We start from the raw sequence: 19,707 nt of genomic DNA, 5'->3' as shown, positions 1-19,707 counted from the left end.
GAGGCAGCCCCCATGCCCACATTGGAGTCACATGGACGATAAGGACGGCAGGTTTCCTTCCATTAGTGAACCCGGTGATGATTGGCAATGGCTTCATGGCCATCGTTAGCTTTTTAATTCCAGGTTTTTAATGAATTCGCATTTCACCATCTGCTGCAATGGGATTGGACCCTGGGTCCCCAGAGCATTCCCCTGGGCCTCTGGATTACTAGTCCACTGCCTCCCCCAGCTATGGGTTACTAATAAATGGTCTATGTTCAACCATACAAGGGTCCAGACCTCTTAGAGAGACACCAAACAACCTTACAACATGGTAGAGAAAGTAGAATTGTGCCATTAACAACAGAATCTACCACAGGACCAGGCTCTGAACTTTCACTATTGGTTTGATCCAAATTGGAGTTAAACATCTTGCTTTCTCTGGATAGCTTTCAATTGTTGATGAATGTCATCAGAGGGCTCTGTGGAATAAGTAGACAAATTCACATTTTTACTGCCTCCAACGAAAGGATGATTCCCCTCAAAAGGGGTGGTAAAGGCTTCACAAGCACTGACAGCGGAGCCAACCAGTGTAATAGGATCGAGGACATCTGCCTCTGTGCTGGCTTCATTCTCTTGAACTCCGTCCAGAAAGAGCCAACCGAGGTCTAGAAGCTCACCTGGCAGATGGTTGTGGGCATTGTTAGTGCCTCCTGCTTCCTCCTCTTCTACCTGTCTCCAAAGAGAAGTGAGAGATTTGCAACCTCCTCCCTGTGGCCCAGGGGAAGGTGTTTCTTTAACAAAGAGGAGCTCACTCCATAACGAGGAGCTCACTCCGTGACGAGGAGCTCACTCTGTAACGAGGAGCTCACTCCGTGACGAGGAGCTCACTCCGTGACGAGCAGCTCACTCCGTGACGAGGAGCTCACTCCGTGACGAGGAGCTCACTCCGTGACGAGCAGCTCACTCCGTGACGAGCAGCTCACTCCGTGACGAGGAGCTCACTCCGTGACGAGCAGCTCACTCCGTGACGAGGAGCTCACTCCGTGACGAGGAGCTCACTCCGTGACGAGCAGCTCACTCCGTGACGAGGAGCTCACTCCGTAACGAGGAGCTCACTCCATGACGAGGAGCTCACTCCGTGACGAGCAGCTCACTCCGTAACGAGGTGCTCACTCCATAACGAGCAGCTCACTCTGTAACGAGGAGCTCACTCCATAACGAGCAGCTCACTCCGTAATGAGTCAGCTTCCATTTCCATTGCAGCTTACAGCTTTTCTAGTCCTCGGAATTACTTTGGAAATTCACTCCTGAACATTGCTGCACCCTTCTCTATTGTTACCTCCTCGACCGTCTGCAGAAGACCATGTTAATTTGTTTTGTTAATTTCTTTATCTTTACATCTAAGGGTTGTAGTGAAATGACCCTTCACTTTGGGGTCTGTGTACTCTGGCCCCTGTTGCTTTATTTTGGATCGCTGGATTTTGCCTCCTCCATCCAGCCCAATTTGTGTGATTAGATACTTACCCAGCCTGGTGTCCAGTTTCAATTCTGTTCTATGTCTTTGGGCTTCCAGCTCTACAGACCAGAGTTACTCATCGGGATCTTTGATTTCCCCTTGGAAATGATTGGAAGCTTTTTCCAGATTTCTTCCTTTAAATTGTGCTTTGGCTCTGCGGAATTGTTTAAAATGTCTAGTTTTGCCACAGAGAAAGCATTCTGCGTGGCAATGCTGTTTTTTTGGTCTGGAACATTGTAAAGTAGTTAGAAGGGTTCTTCCCACACCCTGGGCGGTTTTGGAGGGCTTTTTCGCAGGCTTTTCAGTGGGTGGGGCTCCCACCTTTGGGCCCACATACTGGACCGATCTCTCTCGAGTCTTGACGACTCCCCAAAGAACACCCTGGTTCTGCTTTTGCTCCGCCTGCCTTACAAACTGTTTGGTCGTCTTTAACGTTAAATCTTCCTTGCTTTGCAAGAAGTCCAATAGCATCTTGTCAAGCACTCTGACTACAATGCAGTCGCAAAGTAACTAACAAATATTTAAAGCTCCATAGCCACAACTGCTAGCTAGTCTAAACAAGTCATTAATAAATTAATCCATGGATTCACCCAGCCTTTGGCTCCTTTGGTTGAATTCAATGACAAGATTCTTCTTAGGGCCAAAATAATTATTCAATATGCCGACGTCTCCTCCATTCCTTATCTCGCCAGGACATCATCAGCTATGGGCCCAATTGCATATAAATGGGTGCTGACCTGATGTTTTTCTGCCCTCTCTTGTCCAAAGCTGTTTGGTAGCTTTCAAACTGTCGCCTCCAGAGTTCCCATCGCTGTCCTTGCTATGGCCACTCGATGTGCTGGATGGGCTAGTGTCTGTTCAATGGCTGTCGACATAGTGAGTGGTTTGCTCATTGCTCCTTACTAAGCACATCTGATTGTTTTGCTCCTCTTTGCAAAGTTGAACTGTTCTTAGGTTTTCACCAGTGGGTTGCCAACCTGTAGCCTCAGTTTTCTTAAACTAGGGCCTCCCACAGTACCACCATGTCTCAGGCTGTCACCATGCTTTGTTTGTTGCTTTTTACTTGTAGTGTCTTCTGGCTCGATGAAGTTTTACTTACTCTAGGAGTGACTTGGGGATGGTCAGTATTTTGTTCCTTTTGAAACGATTTATTTTGAACGATTTACGTCCAAGATCTCATGGTGAGTACATTGTTCTCTGGACACAGACTGTTCTGTCTCTTGTTCCCTTGGAGTCTCTTGGGAATCTGACCCTGATGTCACACTGACATTATCATTAACATAACCATTAACCCTTTACTCAGCATGGCTGAGAAAAGCTATTTTGTGCAGAGATCCCAGGAGACCTCTGAAAGACAGTTCTAGCCCACAGCTCTCAGCTGAACTAAGTGTGAACAGCATGTGAGAGAGCTGGCTCTCTCTCTGTCACCAGGAGTCTCCGAGGAAGTGGTCCAGAAAATGTTGCTGATAAAGGAATCCAGACAGTCTTCAAGTATCATGTCAGCAGGACCAGTGAAAGAAAGGGACCTCACTTGTTCCTCAAAGCTGCTCTAGCTGCTGAGTCCACCTGAAAAGGTTATTCGACCATTCGAACTATTCGACTACAGAAACCATCACAACTGCTGAACACAACTTCTTAACTTTAACCCTTCACACCAGGCAACCAACATCTCAAGTGCCTGCAACAATGTCCTAAAGGACTGAACTACATTTCACCTTGTACGTATATTTTATCCTTGCTTGCATTGCTTGTATGCATTTAGTGTGTAACTTTATTACTTTTAATTACAGAACACTGCAGTAAATTATTTAATAAACTAAACTTTATCTTGTTTTAAGACTAAAGTTTTGCTGCTGGTAATTTTTAAATTGAGCCACTCGCAAATTAAAAGGGGGCGACATATACACACAGACAAATTCCCAGCTCGTGGACAACTTTGAGGGAATACCTTTTACAGACTCCTGACTATACAGAGCGATACAGACAGGTTAAGTGAGTGGGCAAAAATCTGGACGATGGAGTATAATGTGGGAAAATATGAACTTGTCCACATTGGCGGGAAGAACAGAAAAACAGCAAGTTATTTAAATGGAGGGAGGTTGTCGAACTCGGAGCTCCAGAGGGATCTGGCTGTCCAGGTACATGAATCACAGAATTAGTTTGCAGGTACAGCAAGTGATTAACAAGGCAAATGGAATGTTATTGTTTATTGCAAGAGGAATGGAATATTAAAATAGTGATTGCACTGGAGGGGGTGCAGAGGAGATTCACCAGGATGTTGCCTGGGATGAAACATTTAAGTTATGAAGAGAGGTTGGATAGACTTGGGTTGTTTTCGTTGGAGCAGAGAAGACTGAGGGGCGACCTGATCGAGGTGTACAAGATTATGAGGGGCATGGACAGGGTGGATAGGGAGCAGCTGTTCCCCTTAATTGAAGGGTCAGTCACAAGGGGACATAAGTTCAAGGTGAGGGGCAGGATTTTTTGGGGGAATATGAGGAAAAACTTTTTTACCCAGAGGGTGGTGACGGTCTGGAATGCACTGCCTGGGAGGGTGGTGGAGGCGGGTTGCCTCACATCCTTTAAAAAGTACCTGGATGAGCACTTGGCATGTCATAACATTCAAAGCTATGGGCCAAGTGCTGGTAAATGGGATTAGGTAGGTAGGTCAGGTGTTTCTCACGTGTCGGTGCAGACTCGATGGGCCGAAGGGCCTCTTCTGCACTGTGATTCTGTGATTCTATGTTTTGCGATAGTTGTACAGGGTGTTGTTGAGACCACATCTGGAATACTGTGTACAGTTTTGGTGTCCTTATTTAAGAAAGGATATAAATGTGTTAGAAGCAGTTCAGAGAAGGTTCACTTGACTGATTCCTGGAATTCTGGTAGGGGGGTGTTATCTTACGAGGAAAGGTTAGACAGGCTGGGATTGAATCCATTGGAGCTTAGAAGATTGAGACATTTGTCATGAAGCTATTAATGTATATAATATTTTGGAAAATATTTTTCTTTTAAAATGGAGGTTTAGTTTGTGGGTGTGTCTTAATTGGATTAAAGCCAGTTAGTCGGGTGCTTTGATGGGGACTAGTTTTGATATGTAAGAGAGTTGGCTGCATTTGCATTTTTTGAATAGAGCATTAAAGAAGTGGAGTAAAAACTGACACCTTTCTAACAGCTACCAAGCAAAATGTTTATATTACTAATAAAATTGGTGTTATGAAAGGGGTTTTATTGTTAGAGAGATTTAGTTCAGAGGTTGTTGAGACAATGAGAATTTGAATTCAATCAGTGGTGGTAGGTATAACTTCAGTAGTTTTCGGGTGTGCAGGGCAGAGGCAATGTGAGATCAAAAGGCAGCTGTAAACCTCCAACTGGCTCCACTGGGACCAAAGTGAAGGAACTTCATTCTGAATTTGTAAGATGAAAATGCTTTGCCTGGTGTTTGGTTAAGTCTATGGGTTGTTGTTGCCTTAATGGAGATTAGTTTGGAGATTTGTTAAAAGTTATAGTAGTAGTAAGTTTTAACCTGTGTAAATTAATAAAATGTTTCATTTAGTTTAATATAAAACCTCGAGAGCTGGTGGTCTGATACCTGAATGTAGAGTCACATCTCAAACATAACACTTAAAATTATAGGTTATGACAGTTGTTTAAAGATCCCCCCTGGAATTTTTAAATAACTCCGATTTGCCAACTGTATCGGTTGTAACAGGTGATCTTATTGAAACATTTAGGGTCCCGAGGAGACTTGGCAGAGTGGATGCTGAAAGGATGTAGAACTAGGGGACATTGCTTAGAAATAAGGGATCTCCTATTTAAGACAGAGTTACGGATAATTTTTGTCTCTCAGAGGATCATGAGTCTGTGGAATTCTCTTTCCCGGAGAGCAGTGGAGGCTGGGTCAATGAATATTTTTAAGGCTGACGTTAGGTAGATTTTTGATTGATGAGGGAGTCAAAGGGTATCAGGGGTGGACAGGAAAGTGAAGTTGAGGCCTCAATCAGATTAACCATGATCTTACTGAATGGCGGAGCAGGCTCGAGGGGCCGAATGGCCAAATACTGCTCCAAGTTTGTGTTCTTAAGGGCCAAAATCCTGGAATCTATTTTCTGCTAATTCTTACCTCATCAGAGCCAGACCGGAAGATGAGCAGATCAAAGGGAATCGCAGCCACCATATCAATGAGGAACCAGCCCTTGAAGTAATGGATGGCGATCTTGCCAGGGTGGCTGACCACTTCATCATTACTGTTCACGTAGGTGGTCCGGAAGTTGATGAGAATGTCTATGATAAACATGATGTCCACAATCAGATCCACAACATTCAGGGGATTGCAGGAGTAGCCACAGTCTCGGCGTTTCACCTCCTCCTGGTCATTCAATAAGAAGGCAGCGGAATATGGAGTGAAGATTGCAGTGTAAATAACCAGGAGCAGGATTAACCAATCCCACACTGCCTTGAAGGGACTGTAGTGAAGAATGGTCCATTTGTGAATTCGTGGAGCCTGGAGTTTATATTCAGGCAGAACGTCAGCTCCCAGTGAGAGGACCTGTGTGCAAAATACGTGGAACTTATTCAGTGAACAACAGGCAGAATTGCTCCATTCTCTGAATCACAGCCAATCAGAAAAGATTCCGGTCACTTATTAAATCAATTTAATGCAGTAAACCATAAAAAACCCAACCCAAACCACCAAACACACCCTAATCCAACACACCCCAACCCAACTCCCAAATCCACCCCAATCCAACTCCCAAACCCACCCCAATAAATAAACCCCAACTCCCAAACACACACCCAATCCAACACACCCCAATTCAACTCCCAAACCCCAACCCAACTCCCAAACCCAACACAATAAATAATCCCCAACTGCCAAACACACACCCAATCCAACACACCCCAATCCAACTCCCAAACACCAATCCAACACACCCTAATCCAACTCCCAAACCCACCCCAATAAATAAACCCCAACTCCCAAACACACACCCCAATCCAACTCCCAAACCCCAATCCAACACACCCCAATCCAACTCCCAAACCCCAACCCAACAAACCTCAATCCAACTCCCAAACCCACCCCAATAAATAATCCCCAACTCCCAAACACACGCCCAATCCAACACACCCCAATCCAACACCCAAACCCACCCCAATAAATAATCCTCAACTCCCAAACACACGCCCAATCCAACACACCCCAACCCAACTCCCAAACCCCAACCAAACACACCCCAATCCAACACACCCCAACCCAACTCCCAAATCCACTCCAATCCAACTCCCAAACCCACCCCAATAAATAAACCCCAACTCCCAAACACACACCCAATCCAACACACCCCAATCCAACTCCCAAACCCCAATCCAACACACCCCAATCCAACTCCCAAACCCCAACGCAACACACCCCAATCCAACTCCCAAACCCACCCCAATAAATAAACCCTAATCCAACTCCCAAACCTACCCCAATAAATAAACCCTAATCCAACTCCCAAACCCACCCCAATAAATAAACCCTAATCCAACTCCCAAACCCACCCCAATAAATAAACCCTAATTCAACTCCCAAACCCCAACCCAACAAACCTCAATCCAACTCCCAAACCCCAACCCAACAAACCCCAATCCAACTCCCAAACTCCAACCCAACAAACCCCAATCCAACTCCCAAACTCCAACCCAACACACCCCAATCCAACTCCCAAACCCCAACCCAACAAACCTCAATCCAACTCCCAAACTCCAACCCAACAAACCTCAATCCAACTCCCAAAGCCCAACCCAACAAACCTCAATCCAACTCCCAAAGCCCAACCCAACACACCCCAATTGAACTCCCAAACTCCAACCCAACACACCCCAATCCAACTCCCAAAGCCCAACCCAACACACCCCAATCCAACTCCCAAACTCCAACCCAACTCCCAAAGCCCAACCAAATAAATAAACTCCAACTCCCAAACACACGCCCAATCCAACACACCCCAATCCAACTCCAAAACCCCAACCCAACACACCCCAATCCAACTCCCAAAGCCCAACCCAACAAACCTCAATCCAACTCCCAAACTCCAACCCAACAAACCTCAATCCAACTCCCAAAGCCCAACCCAACAAACCTCAATCCAACTCCCAAAGCCCAACCCAACACACCCCAATCCAACTCCCAAACCCCAACCCAACAAACCTCAATCCAACTCCCAAACTCCAACCCAACAAACCTCAATCCAACTCCCAAACCCACCCCAACACACCCCAATCCAACTCCCAAACCCCAACCCAACAAACCCCAATCCAACTCCCAAACTCCAACCCAACACACCCCAATCCAACTCCCAAAGCCCAACCCAACAAACCTCAATCCAACTCCCAAAGCCCAACCCAACAAACCTCAATCCAACTCCCAAACTCCAACCCAACAAACCTCAATCCAACTCCCAAAGCCCAACCCAACAAACCTCAATCCAACTCCCAAACTCCAACCCAACACACCCCAATCCAACTCCCAAAGCCCAACCCAACACACCCCAATCCAACTCCCAAACTCCAACCCAACTCCCAAAGCCCAACCAAATAAATAAACTCCAACTCCCAAACACACGCCCAATCCAACACACCCCAATCCAACTCCAAAACCCCAACCCAACACACCCCAATCCAACTCCCAAAGCCCAACCCAACAAACCTCAATCCAACTCCCAAACTCCAACCCAACAAACCTCAATCCAACTCCCAAAGCCCAACCCAACAAACCTCAATCCAACTCCCAAAGCCCAACCCAACACACCCCAATCCAACTCCCAAACCCCAACCCAACAAACCTCAATCCAACTCCCAAACTCCAACCCAACAAACCTCAATCCAACTCCCAAACTCCAACCCAACACACCCCAATCCAACTCCCAAAGCCCAACCCAACACACCCCAATCCAACTCCCAAACTCCAACCCAACTCCCAAAGCCCAACCAAATAAATAAACTCCAACTCCCAAACACACGCCCAATCCAACACACCCCAATCCAACTCCAAAACCCCAACCCAACACACCCCAATCCAACTCCCAAAGCCCAACCCAACAAACCTCAATCCAACTCCCAAACTCCAACCCAACAAACCTCAATCCAACTCCCAAAGCCCAACCCAACAAACCTCAATCCAACTCCCAAAGCCCAACCCAACACACCCCAATCCAACTCCCAAACCCCAACCCAACAAACCTCAATCCAACTCCCAAACTCCAACCCAACAAACCTCAATCCAACTCCCAAACTCCAACCCAACACACCCCAATCCAACTCCCAAAGCCCAACCCAACACACCCCAATCCAACTCCCAAACTCCAACCCAACTCCCAAAGCCCAACCAAATAAATAAACTCCAACTCCCAAACACACGCCCAATCCAACACACCCCAATCCAACTCCAAAACCCCAACCCAACACACCCCAATCCAACTCCCAAACCCCAACCCAACTCCCAAAGCCCAACCCAATAAATATACTCCAACTCCCAAACACACCCCAATCCAACTCCCAAAGCCTAATCCAACTTCCAAAGCCACCCGAATAAAGAAATCCCAACTGAACTCCCAAACCCACCACAATAAACAAACACCGACTGTAATAAGCTTGGAAAGCAGGAGTAGGTTTTTGTAAGAAACAGTAAACTTCATTTACAGGGTCCTGGTCAGGCTAAATACTTGTTCCAAGAACAAGGTTAAAAAGCTCCGCCCCTTAGATTCCCTGTGCTTAGGGTTGATTCGTCTGTACAGTCACATGATCCGCATAACCGTAAGAAATGGTTTGACTTATAATTACCACATTCCTCCCCCTTTAATTTTGTTTTACCCTCTTTTTTATAAAAACATCTTAACCCATATTCTATACAATTCATGCCATTATAAATTTAGTCTTTGAGGAGGTTTTCGGATTCGGGTAAACTGGCGCAACTCTGCACCTGGAGGTTCTTCCACAGGATCGACGTGCACAGGAACTGCAGCCTCAGGGACATCCCTGGACACTGGCCGTTCACAATTATTCACCTCAACAGTGACATCAGGTATGTCTATTCTTGGTCGATCTGGCACCTCAGGGACTGTGATTTCAGGTGGAGTGACTGGTTATTGGAGAGTTTCTCGACTTCTGAGATGCTCCACATGTTTCCTAACAATCATGTTTCCACTTCTACCTGATAAGCTAAAGGTCCTGGTTCAGAGACGATTTTACCAGGAATCCAGCTCGGTCCAGCTGCAAAATTTCATACAGAAAGTATCTCTCCCACAGTAAACTCTCAGCCTTTTTATTCACTTTCTGGCTCCCCTGGCTTCTCTCCACGTTCCCCTCTAAATTAGGGGACACGAGACTCAATCTTGTATGAAGTCGCCGCTTGATTAACAGTTCAGAAGGTTTTAAACCAGTGGTCGCAGGAGGAATTGTGCAATAACTGAACAGACATCTTGAAATTTGTGTTTGCAACATTCCCTCTGATAGTTTATTCCTGCCGGTTTAAAAGGTTTGAACTGCTTTTTCTGCTGCTAACCCATTGGACAAGGGATGTTACGGTGCTGTTCTGACACGTTCTCCCTCAGCACTGACCCTCCGACAGTGCAGCACTCCCTCAGTACTGACCCTCCGACAGTGCAGCACTCCCTCAGTACTGGCCCTCCAACTGTGCAGCACTCCCTCAGTACTGACCCTCCGTCAGTGCAGCACTCCCTCAGCGCTGACCCTCCGACTGTGCAGCGCTCCTTCAGCGCTGACCCTCCGACAGTGCAGCGCTCCCTCAGTACTGACCCTCCAATAGTGCAGCACTCCCTCAGCACTGACCCTCCGACAGTGCAGCACTCCCTCAGTACTGACCCTCCGACAGTGCAGCACTCCCTCAGTACTGACCCTCTGACAGTGCAGCACTCCCTCAGTACTGACCCTCTGACAGTGCAGCACTCCCTCAGTACTGACCCTCTGACAGTGCAGCACTCCCTCAGCGCTGATGCTCTGACAGTAGCCCCTGGCCAGCTGGTGAGCCACAGCTTACACCTCCAGGGGTTAATGTCCAGAGATCAGAGACCCAGCCCGGGTAAAGCTGGATAATGATGCTGAATGCGAGATGGGTTTGTCAGGGTTACTCCCAGACTCTGTTCCTTCAACTGGGATTTTCTGCCTCTTACCCCAATCGGTGAAGTTGGTGAAACGATTTGGAGTTTACTGTGTGTTGTTCCGTGTGATTACTGACAGTGTAGATGATGATTTATGGTGATAGGATCTAGAATGCTGTGTCGCTGTCTCCACTAACAGCTGGCAAGAATCCAGATGTTTCACTTTAATTACTCTCCAGGACTTGGCTGAATGATGTAGCACCAGCCGATTCTCATCCTGCCTCTCAGTCACCCCAGCCACACATTCCTCTGAGTACGACAATAATCTGCAACAATCAATCTCCGTTCACTCCTCCACTAGTCATCAGGCAGCTCGCAATCATCCTGATAAAACATCTGTGGCTGAAGTCAGGAGCCCAAAGTTGAGCCTAACCCAGAGGTGCTGCAGAGTGGGCCATTCCTCTTTGGGGATGTTACTAGCATGTCTGAGGAGAGAGGCTGGGGGTTGTATCAGAACCAGAGGCCAGTGTGAGGATACACTATGAACAGAATGTGGCAGGGGACAGGAAATGGACTGCAGCCCAATCGGACTCTCCAATTCCTTTACTTCAACCCCACATGCCCAGAATCTCTCCGATTCTTTCAATCCTTAAACACCCTAAACTTTCTCAACCAGACAAGTTACCATAGCATCACCGGGAAACACAAAGCTCAGCTCCAAAGAAGATCAGTCACTCGAGCAGATTCAGGATGGTCTTTATGCTGCACACTAACCTCCTCCCGAGAGTACACCCTCTATCCCATCTGTCTATCCAGTTCTGCCGCTAAATAATCTATACTATTTATCTCAACCACTCTGACTGGGAGGCAATTCCACATCCACCACACTCTTTGTAGAAAGGATTTCCTCCTGAATTCTCTTAGTGACTATCTTAAACTGGTGGCTTCCAGTTTAGGATCCACCACACAACATTTTCTCCACATCACTCCACACAAAGTATTTCCTACTCACAAAGACATCCAGCAGCTCGTTCTTCAATCTCCGCTGATCTGAAGAGGTGAATCTGCTGCCTTCTTTCCTGATCATTACAGCCTCTCCATTTCAACACCACCCTTGTTAATCTTTTCCACTCCTTCTCCAGTGCCTGGATATGGAGGCTGGAACTGTTCACAATACACCAACCGAGCTCAGACATCTCAGTCCCAGGACATCACTGCAGGAGTTCCTCAGGGTAGTGTCCTCGGCCCAACCATCTTCAGCTGCTTCATCAATGACCTTCCTTCCATCATAAGGTCAGAAGCGGGGATGTTCGCTGATGATCGCACAATGTTCAGCACCATTCACGACTCCTCAGATACTGAAGCAGTCCATGTCCAAATGCAGCAAGACTTGGACAATATCCAGGCTTGGGCTGACAAGTGGCAAGTAACATTCACGCCACACAAGTGTCAGGCAATGACCATCTCCAACAAGAGAATCCAACTATCACCCCTTGATGTTCAATGGCATTACCATCACTGAACCCCCCACTATCAACACCCTGGGGGTTACCATTGACCAGAAACTGAACTGGACTAGCCATATAAATACTGTGGCTACAAGAGCAGGTCAGAGGTTAGGAATCCTGTGATGAGTAACTCACCTCCTGACTCCCCAAAGTCTGTCCACCATCTACAAGGCACAAGTCAGGAATGTGATACTCCCCACTTGCCTGGATGAGTGCAGCTCCCACAACACTCAAGAAGCTCAACACCGTCCAGGACAAAGCAACCCACTTGATTGGCACCACATCCACAAACATTCACTCCCTCCACCACTGACGCACAGTAGCAGCAGTGTGTACCATCTACAAGATGCACTGCAGGAATTCACCAAGGCTCCTTCGACAGCACCTTCCAAACCCACGACCACTACCATCTAGAAGGACAAGGGCAGCAGATAGATGGGAACATCACCACCTGGAAGTTTCCCTCCAAGTCACTCACCATCCTGATTTGGAAATATATCGCCGTTCCTTCACTGTCACTGGGTCAAAATCCTGCAACTCCCTCCCTAACAGCACTGTGGGTGTACCTACACCACATGGACTGCAGCGGTTCAAGAAGGCAGCTCACCCACCACTTTCTCAAGGGCAATTAGGGATGGCCAATAAATGCTGTCCCAGCCAGTGAAACCCACATCCCGTGAATGAATAAAAAAAACAGTAAATCTCCCTCTACACTGTCAAACACATCAAACATTCTCAGGATAGTAGCAAAAAACTGCGGATGCTGAAAATCCAAGATAAAAGCAAAAAACTGCTATAGCACGGGGTTAGATACAGAGTAAAGCTCTCTCTACACTGTTTATTTCATATTAATTGTGTTTATTCGTATGTAGGCGATGGCCATTAACTGATGTTTCATGTGGGGTTCTTTAAACACAAGAATGAGGAGCAGGAGTAGACCATCTCGCCTTTCGGGCCTGCTGCACCATTCAATAAGGTGACGGCTGCTCTGGCTGTGGTTTCATCTTTCATTCTCCTGTCTGTCTCCCATAATCCTCCACTCCCATGTTGATCAAAAACCTATCGAACTCAGCCTTGGGTGTATTCAATGATCCAGCCTTCACTACATTCCAGGGCTGATACTTGCAAAGATTCACAACTCTCTGAGAGAACTTTACCTCCTTACCTCTGTCTTAAACGGGAAGCCCCTTATTATTAAACTGTGTCGCCTAGTTCTACTGTCTCCCATAGGGGGAGACACCCACCTGGTCAAGTCCCCTCGGGATCTTGCATGTTTCAATGTGGTCATCTCTAAATCTTCTAAACTCCAATGGATACAGGCCCAACCTGTATAATCTTTCCTAATAAGATAACTCCTTTATCCAAGGACTCAGTTGAATGAACCTTCTCTGAACTGCTTCTATTGTCAATTAGATATTTATATGTAAGGAGACCAAAGCTGTGCACAGTTTTCCAGATTTGGTCTCACCAAGGCCCTGTACAACTGCAGTAAAACTTCCTTTCTTTTATATTCCATTCCCCTTGCAATAAACAATAACATTCTATTTGTCTTCCTAATCACTTGCTGTACCTGCAAACTAACCTTTCCTGATTCATGTACCAGGACACCCAGATCCCTCAGTACCAAGTTCTGCAATCTCTCTCCATTCAAAAAATGTTCTCCATTTCTATTCTTCCTGCCAAAGTGGGCAAGTTCACATTTTCCCATATTATCCTCCACCTGCCAAATTTTTGCCCACCTCCTTAACCTACTTGAATCCCTTTGCGTCCTCCTTATGTCCTCTTCACAACTCCCTATCTTCGTTTCATTAGCAAATGTAGCAACCATAACTTCAGCCCCCACATCCAACTCATTGATGTAGGGTGCAAATAGTTGAGGTCTGTAGCACTCCAGTAAAATCAGCTGCCAATCCAAAAGTGACTAATCTTCCATCCAGGCTAATATGTTAACCCCTACACCATGAGCTCTTATTTTGCATCATGATATTTGATGCGGCACCTTGATAATTTTTGGGAATCTGAATAAGCCACATCTACACATTCCCCTTTATATATATATGGTTTGTTTCTTCCTCAAATAATTCTAGGCTAAAACTCTGGTTTATGGGTCAGGAGGTGCAGTTCTATCCTTCACCACCTGACCTTTGCCACCATTGACTAGGACAATACGCTCCGTCGCCTACAGCTGAAGGGTGGAAACGAAGAGAAAAAGGTCAGACTGAAAACTACAATCATAGAACCATAGAAAAGTTACAGCACAGGAGGAGGCCATTCGGCCCATCTTGTCCATGCCAGCCCGAGGACACCCAGGTGCCTCTTCTAATCCCACCTTCCTGCACCCGGCCCATAGCCCTGCAACTTACAGCACTTAAGGTGCAGATCCAGGTACTTTTTAAAACAGTTTAGAGTTTCTGCCTCTACCACCAACTTGGGCAGCGAGTTCCAGACACCCACTACCCTCTGTGTAAAAAAGTTCTTCCTCATGTCCCCCCTACACCTTCTGCCACTTATCTTGAATCTATGTCCCCTGGTTCTAGAATTCTCCACCAAGGGAAACAATTTTATCCGGTCCACTCTATCTATTCCCCTCATAATTTTGTACACCTCAATCAAGTCACCTCTCAGCCTTCTTTGTTCTAAGGAAAATAACCCCAACCTATCCAATCTCTCCTCGTAGCTACACTTTTCTAACCCTGGCAACATTCTTGTAAACCTCCTCTGCACTCTCTCCAGAGCTATTATGTCCTTCCTGTAATGTGGTGACCAGAATTGCACACAATACTCCAGTTGTGGCCTCACCAGTGTTTTATACAATTCCAACATTATATCCTTACTTTTATATTCTATACCTCTGCCAATGAAGGAGAGCATTCCATATGCCTTCTTTACAACCTTGTCTACTTGAACTGCTGCCTTCAGGGACCTGTGTACTTGTACACCAAGATCTCTCACTTCATCTACCCCTCTTAGTATATGCCCATTTATTGTGTAATCCCTGTAACTGTTTGACCTTCCTAAATGTATGACCTCACACTTCTCTATGTTAAAATCCATCTGCCACTTTACCGCCCACTCCACCAACCCATCTATATCGTTTTGGAGATTATGGCCATCCTCTACACTATCCACTACTCAGCCAATCTTTGTGTCATCTGCAAATTTCCCAATCGTGCCCCCCACGTTCACGTCCAAATCGTTAATATATAACACAAACAGCAAGGGTCCCAACACTGAGCCCTTTGGAACACCACTTGGACAATTTTCCATTCGCAAGGGCATCCATCAACCATTACCCTTTGTTTCCTGTTACAAAGCTAATCTTTTATCCAGTTTGCCACATTACCCTGAATCTCATGGGCTTTTACTTTCCTGACCAATCTGCCATGTGGGACCTTGTCAAATGCCTTGCTAAAATCCATGTACACAACATCCACTGCACTACCTTCATCAACCCTTCTTGTCACTTCCTCAAAGAATTCAATCAAATTTGTGAAGCAAGACCTTCCTTTAACAAATCCATGCTGACCATCCCTGACTAGTCCATGCCTTTCCACATGACAGTTAATCCTATCTCTCAGGATTGATTCTACTAATTTGCTCACCACTGATGTAAGACTAACTGGCCTATAATTGTTTGGCATTTCCTTTGATCCTTTTTAAACAATGGAACTACGTTTGCATTTCTCCAGCCCTCCGGTACCTCCCCTGTATCTAGTGAAGATTGGAAAATCATCCTCAGAGCATCTGCTATCTCCTCCCTGACTTCCTTCAGCAGCCTCGGAAACAATCCATCTGGCCCTGGGGACTTATCAACTTTCAAGGATTTCAACCCTTCGATCACTTCCTCTCTCTTCATGACTATCCCGTCCAATATCTCGCAGTGTTCCTCCTGGATGACTATATCTACATCCTCCCTTTCCTTTGTAAACAGGGAGGCAAAATATTCATCTAGTAGCCATTGTGGAGAATGGCAGACAGGATTGTTCAGGCCAATCCTCCCATGTTCTAATTTATTTGTTCATGGGATGCAGGCATCACTGGCTGGGCCAGCATTTATTGTTCTTGAGAACTAAATGTCTTGCTAGGCAATTTCAGAGGGCATTTTTAAGAGTCAACCACATTGGTGTGGGTCTGGAGTCACGTGTAGACCAGACCAGGTAAGGACGGCAGATTCCCTTCCCTAAAGGGCATTAGTGAACCAGGTGGGTTTTTACAACAATCGACAATAGTTTCCTAGCCATCATTAGACTTTTAATTCCACTAAATTCAAATTTCACCATCTGCTGTGGTGGGATTTGAACCCAGGTCCCCAAAGGATTACCCTGGGTCTCTGGATTACTAGTCCAGCGACAATACCACTACCCCATCGCCTCCCCTTTGACCACGTGAAAGAATGAAATAGATATGTGGACATGGGTTACATCCCCAGCAAGATGAAACCAGGTATCATCCTGGCATTGTCACCTGCTCCAAGATGTAAAATCAGAAATAAAATACTCTGTGAGCTGGTTGGCTATCAGTTAAAGGGATCAGAGGTGAGCTGGCAAGATGGATACAGAATTGGCTTGGTCATAGAAGACAGAGGGTAGCAGTGGAAGGGTGCTTTTCTGAATGGAGAGCTGTTACTTGTGGTGTTCCGCAGGGATCAGTGCTAGGACCTTTGCTGTTTGTGGTATACATAAATGATTTGGAGGAAAATGTAACTGGGCTAATTAGTAAGTTTGCAGACGACACTAAGGTTGGAGGAGTTGCAGATAGTGAAGAGGATTGTCAAAGGATACAGTGGGATATAGATCGGTTGGAGACTTGGGCGGAGAAATGGCAGATGGAGTTTAATCCGGACAAATGCGAGGTAATGCATTTTGGAAGGTCTAATACAGGCAGGAATTATACAGTAAATGGCGACTTGATAGAAGTTTACAAAATTATGAGTGGCATGGACAGAGTAGATAGTCAGAAGCTTTTTCCCAGGGTGGAAGAGTCAATTACTAGGGGACATAGATTTAAGGTGAGAGGAGAAAACTATAGAGGAGATGTGCGGGGCAAGTTTTTTACACAGAGGGTAGTGAGTGTCTGGAATTCGCTGCCAGAGGAGGTGGTGGAAGCAGGTACGATAGTGGTGTTTAAGAGGCAGCTTGACAAATACATGAATAGGATGGGAATAGAGGGATACGGACCCCGGAAGTGCAAAATGTTTTAGTTGACGGGCAATATGATCGGCACAGGCTTGGAGGGCCGAAGGGCCTGTTCCTGTGCTGTACTTTTCTTTGTTCTTTTCTTTGTTCTTAAATAAAATACTCTGTGAACTGGTTGTCTATCAGTTAAAGCATGATGAAAGTTTTGGTCTTCGGTTCGGGTTTTTGGATGAAATCTACAAGAAAGGTAATTTGTTAATCGCTTATAAGATACGGTCCAACATTGATAGATTTCAGAAAACAGTCTATGGAGAAATATATCATGGACTTTAACAGATTTTGTAACAGATTGACAGAATTCAATCTGGGAATCCCTGGATCAGTACTAGCATTTAAATGGTGGATTGGGCTAAGGGGTCTCATATGGACCGACTCCTGGTTCTAACAGTTGTTGTGCCCTCAAGATATAGGGAGTGACAAGGTATTGGAGGTGTTGGCAGGCTTAAAAGTGGACTAATCTCCAGGTCTGGATGATTTGTGTCCCAGACTGCTGAGGGAGGCAAGGGAGGGCATCGCAGGGGCTCTGACCCAAATTTTTAATTCCTCTCTGGCCACGGGGGAGGTGCCAGAGGACTGGAGAACAGCTAATGCGGTTCCGCTATTTAAGAAGGGTTATAGAGATAAGCCAGGAAACTATAGGCCAGTGAGTCTCACGTCAGTGGTCGGGAAACTATTGGAGAAAATTCTGAAGGAGAGAATCTATCTCCACTTGGAGAGGCAAGGTTTGATCAGGGATAGTCAGCATGGCTTTGTCAGAGAGAGGTCATGCCTAACAAATTTGATTGAATTTTTTGAGGAGGTGACCAGGTGTCTAGATGAGGGTAGTGCAGTTGATGTAGTTTATATGGATTTCAGCAAAGCCTTTGACATGGTCCCACATGGGAGACTTATAAAGAAGGCAAATGCACATGGGATACAGGGTAATTTGATAAGGTGGATTCAGAATTGGCTTAGTTGTAGGAGACAGAGGGTGATGACAGAAGGATGCTTTACTGACTGGAAGCCAGTGTCCAGTGGCGTACCACAGGGATCTGTGCTGAGTCCCTCATTATTTGTCATTTATATAAATGACAGAGATGACTATGCGGGGGGTAGGATTAGTAAGTTTGCGGATGACATAAGGATTGGCTGGGTGGTTAACAGTAAGGTTGAGTGTCTTGAGTTACAGGAAGATATAGACGGGATGGTTAAATGGGCAGATAAGCGGCAGATGGAATTTAACCCTGAAAAGTGTGAGCTGATACACTTTGGAAGGAGTAATTTGACAAGGAAGTATTCAATGAACGGCATGACACTAGGAAGTTCTGAGGAACAAAGGGACCTTGGCGTGTGTGTCCATAGATCTCTGAAGGCGGAGGGGCATGTTAGTGGGGTGGTGAAAAAGGCATATGGGACACTTGCCTTTATCAATTGAGGCATAGATTACAAAAGTAGGGAGGTCATGTTGGAGTTGTATAGAATCTTGGTGTGGCCACAGCTGGAGTACTGTGTGCAGTTCTGGTCACCACATTATAGGAAGGATGTGATTGCACTGGAGGGGGTGCAGAGGAGATTCACCAGGGTGTTGCCTGGGATGAAACATTTAAGTTATGAAGAGAGGTTGGATAGACTTGGGTTGTTTTCATTGGAGCAGAGAAGACTGAGGAGCAACCTTATCGAGGTCTACAAGATTATGAGGGGCATGGACAGGGTGGATAGGGAGCAGCTGTTCCCCTTAGTTGAAGGGTCAGTCACAAGGGGACATAAGTTCAAGGTGAGGGGCAGGAGGTTTAGGGGGGATGTGAGGAAAAGCTTTTTTACCCAGAGGGTGGTGACGGTCTGGAATGCACTGCCTGGGAGGGTGGTGGAGGCGGGTTGCCTCACATCCTTTAAAAAGTACCTGGATGAGCACTTGGCACATCCTAACATTCAAGGCTATGGGCCAAGTGCTGGAAAATGGGATTAGGTTGGTAGGTCAGGTGTTTCTCACGTGTCGGTGCAGACTCGATGGGCCAAAGGGCCTCTTCTGCACTGTGTGATTCTGTGAAGAGAGGGAGACCCTATTAGGTTAGATGTTTGCTGACTTAAAATCATTCTCCTCAGTCTTCATTGAAGAATGGGACCTTCCGCAGTGACACAGCGATTAGTGAGCACAATGAGACTGCACACGAGGGTCATTAAAACTGAAGGATTAAATTCAGGCAGAATCAGGATGAAAGCACCTTTTGAAAATTTGGCTATTACAGCAGAAGGCAGACTAGTAACAGCAATAATAGGTAACTAGATTCTAGGAATGTCCAAGGAACAGGTAACAGGTGCTTCAGGTGTGACTCGAAGTATCAGTGAATTGCCCAAAGCGGAGAGGTAGGGTCCTTAAAATGGCTCATTATGAAGATAATTCATCCTAAGAGGACGATGATAAT

At 46.0% G+C, this 19,707-nt stretch overlaps 1 protein-coding gene across 1 annotated transcript in view; it reads right to left on the bottom strand.

The window, feature by feature from the left end:
- Nucleotides 1–19,707, bottom strand: part of LOC144680072 (voltage-gated inwardly rectifying potassium channel KCNH2-like) — a 156,153-nt gene that overhangs the window by 53,988 nt on the left and 82,458 nt on the right. Inside the window, exon 6 of the mRNA XM_078541222.1 lies at nt 5,622–6,047. Coding sequence (XP_078397348.1) covers nt 5,622–6,047 — 426 coding nt within the window. The remainder of the gene's footprint in view (nt 1–5,621; nt 6,048–19,707) is intronic.

This window comes from Cetorhinus maximus, chromosome 4 (assembly GCF_964194155.1).
Source record: "Cetorhinus maximus chromosome 4, sCetMax3.hap1.1, whole genome shotgun sequence".
NCBI lineage: Eukaryota > Metazoa > Chordata > Chondrichthyes > Lamniformes > Cetorhinidae > Cetorhinus > Cetorhinus maximus.
Note: the sequence above shows the minus strand (reverse complement) of the source record. Positions and strands in the feature narration are given on the sequence as shown.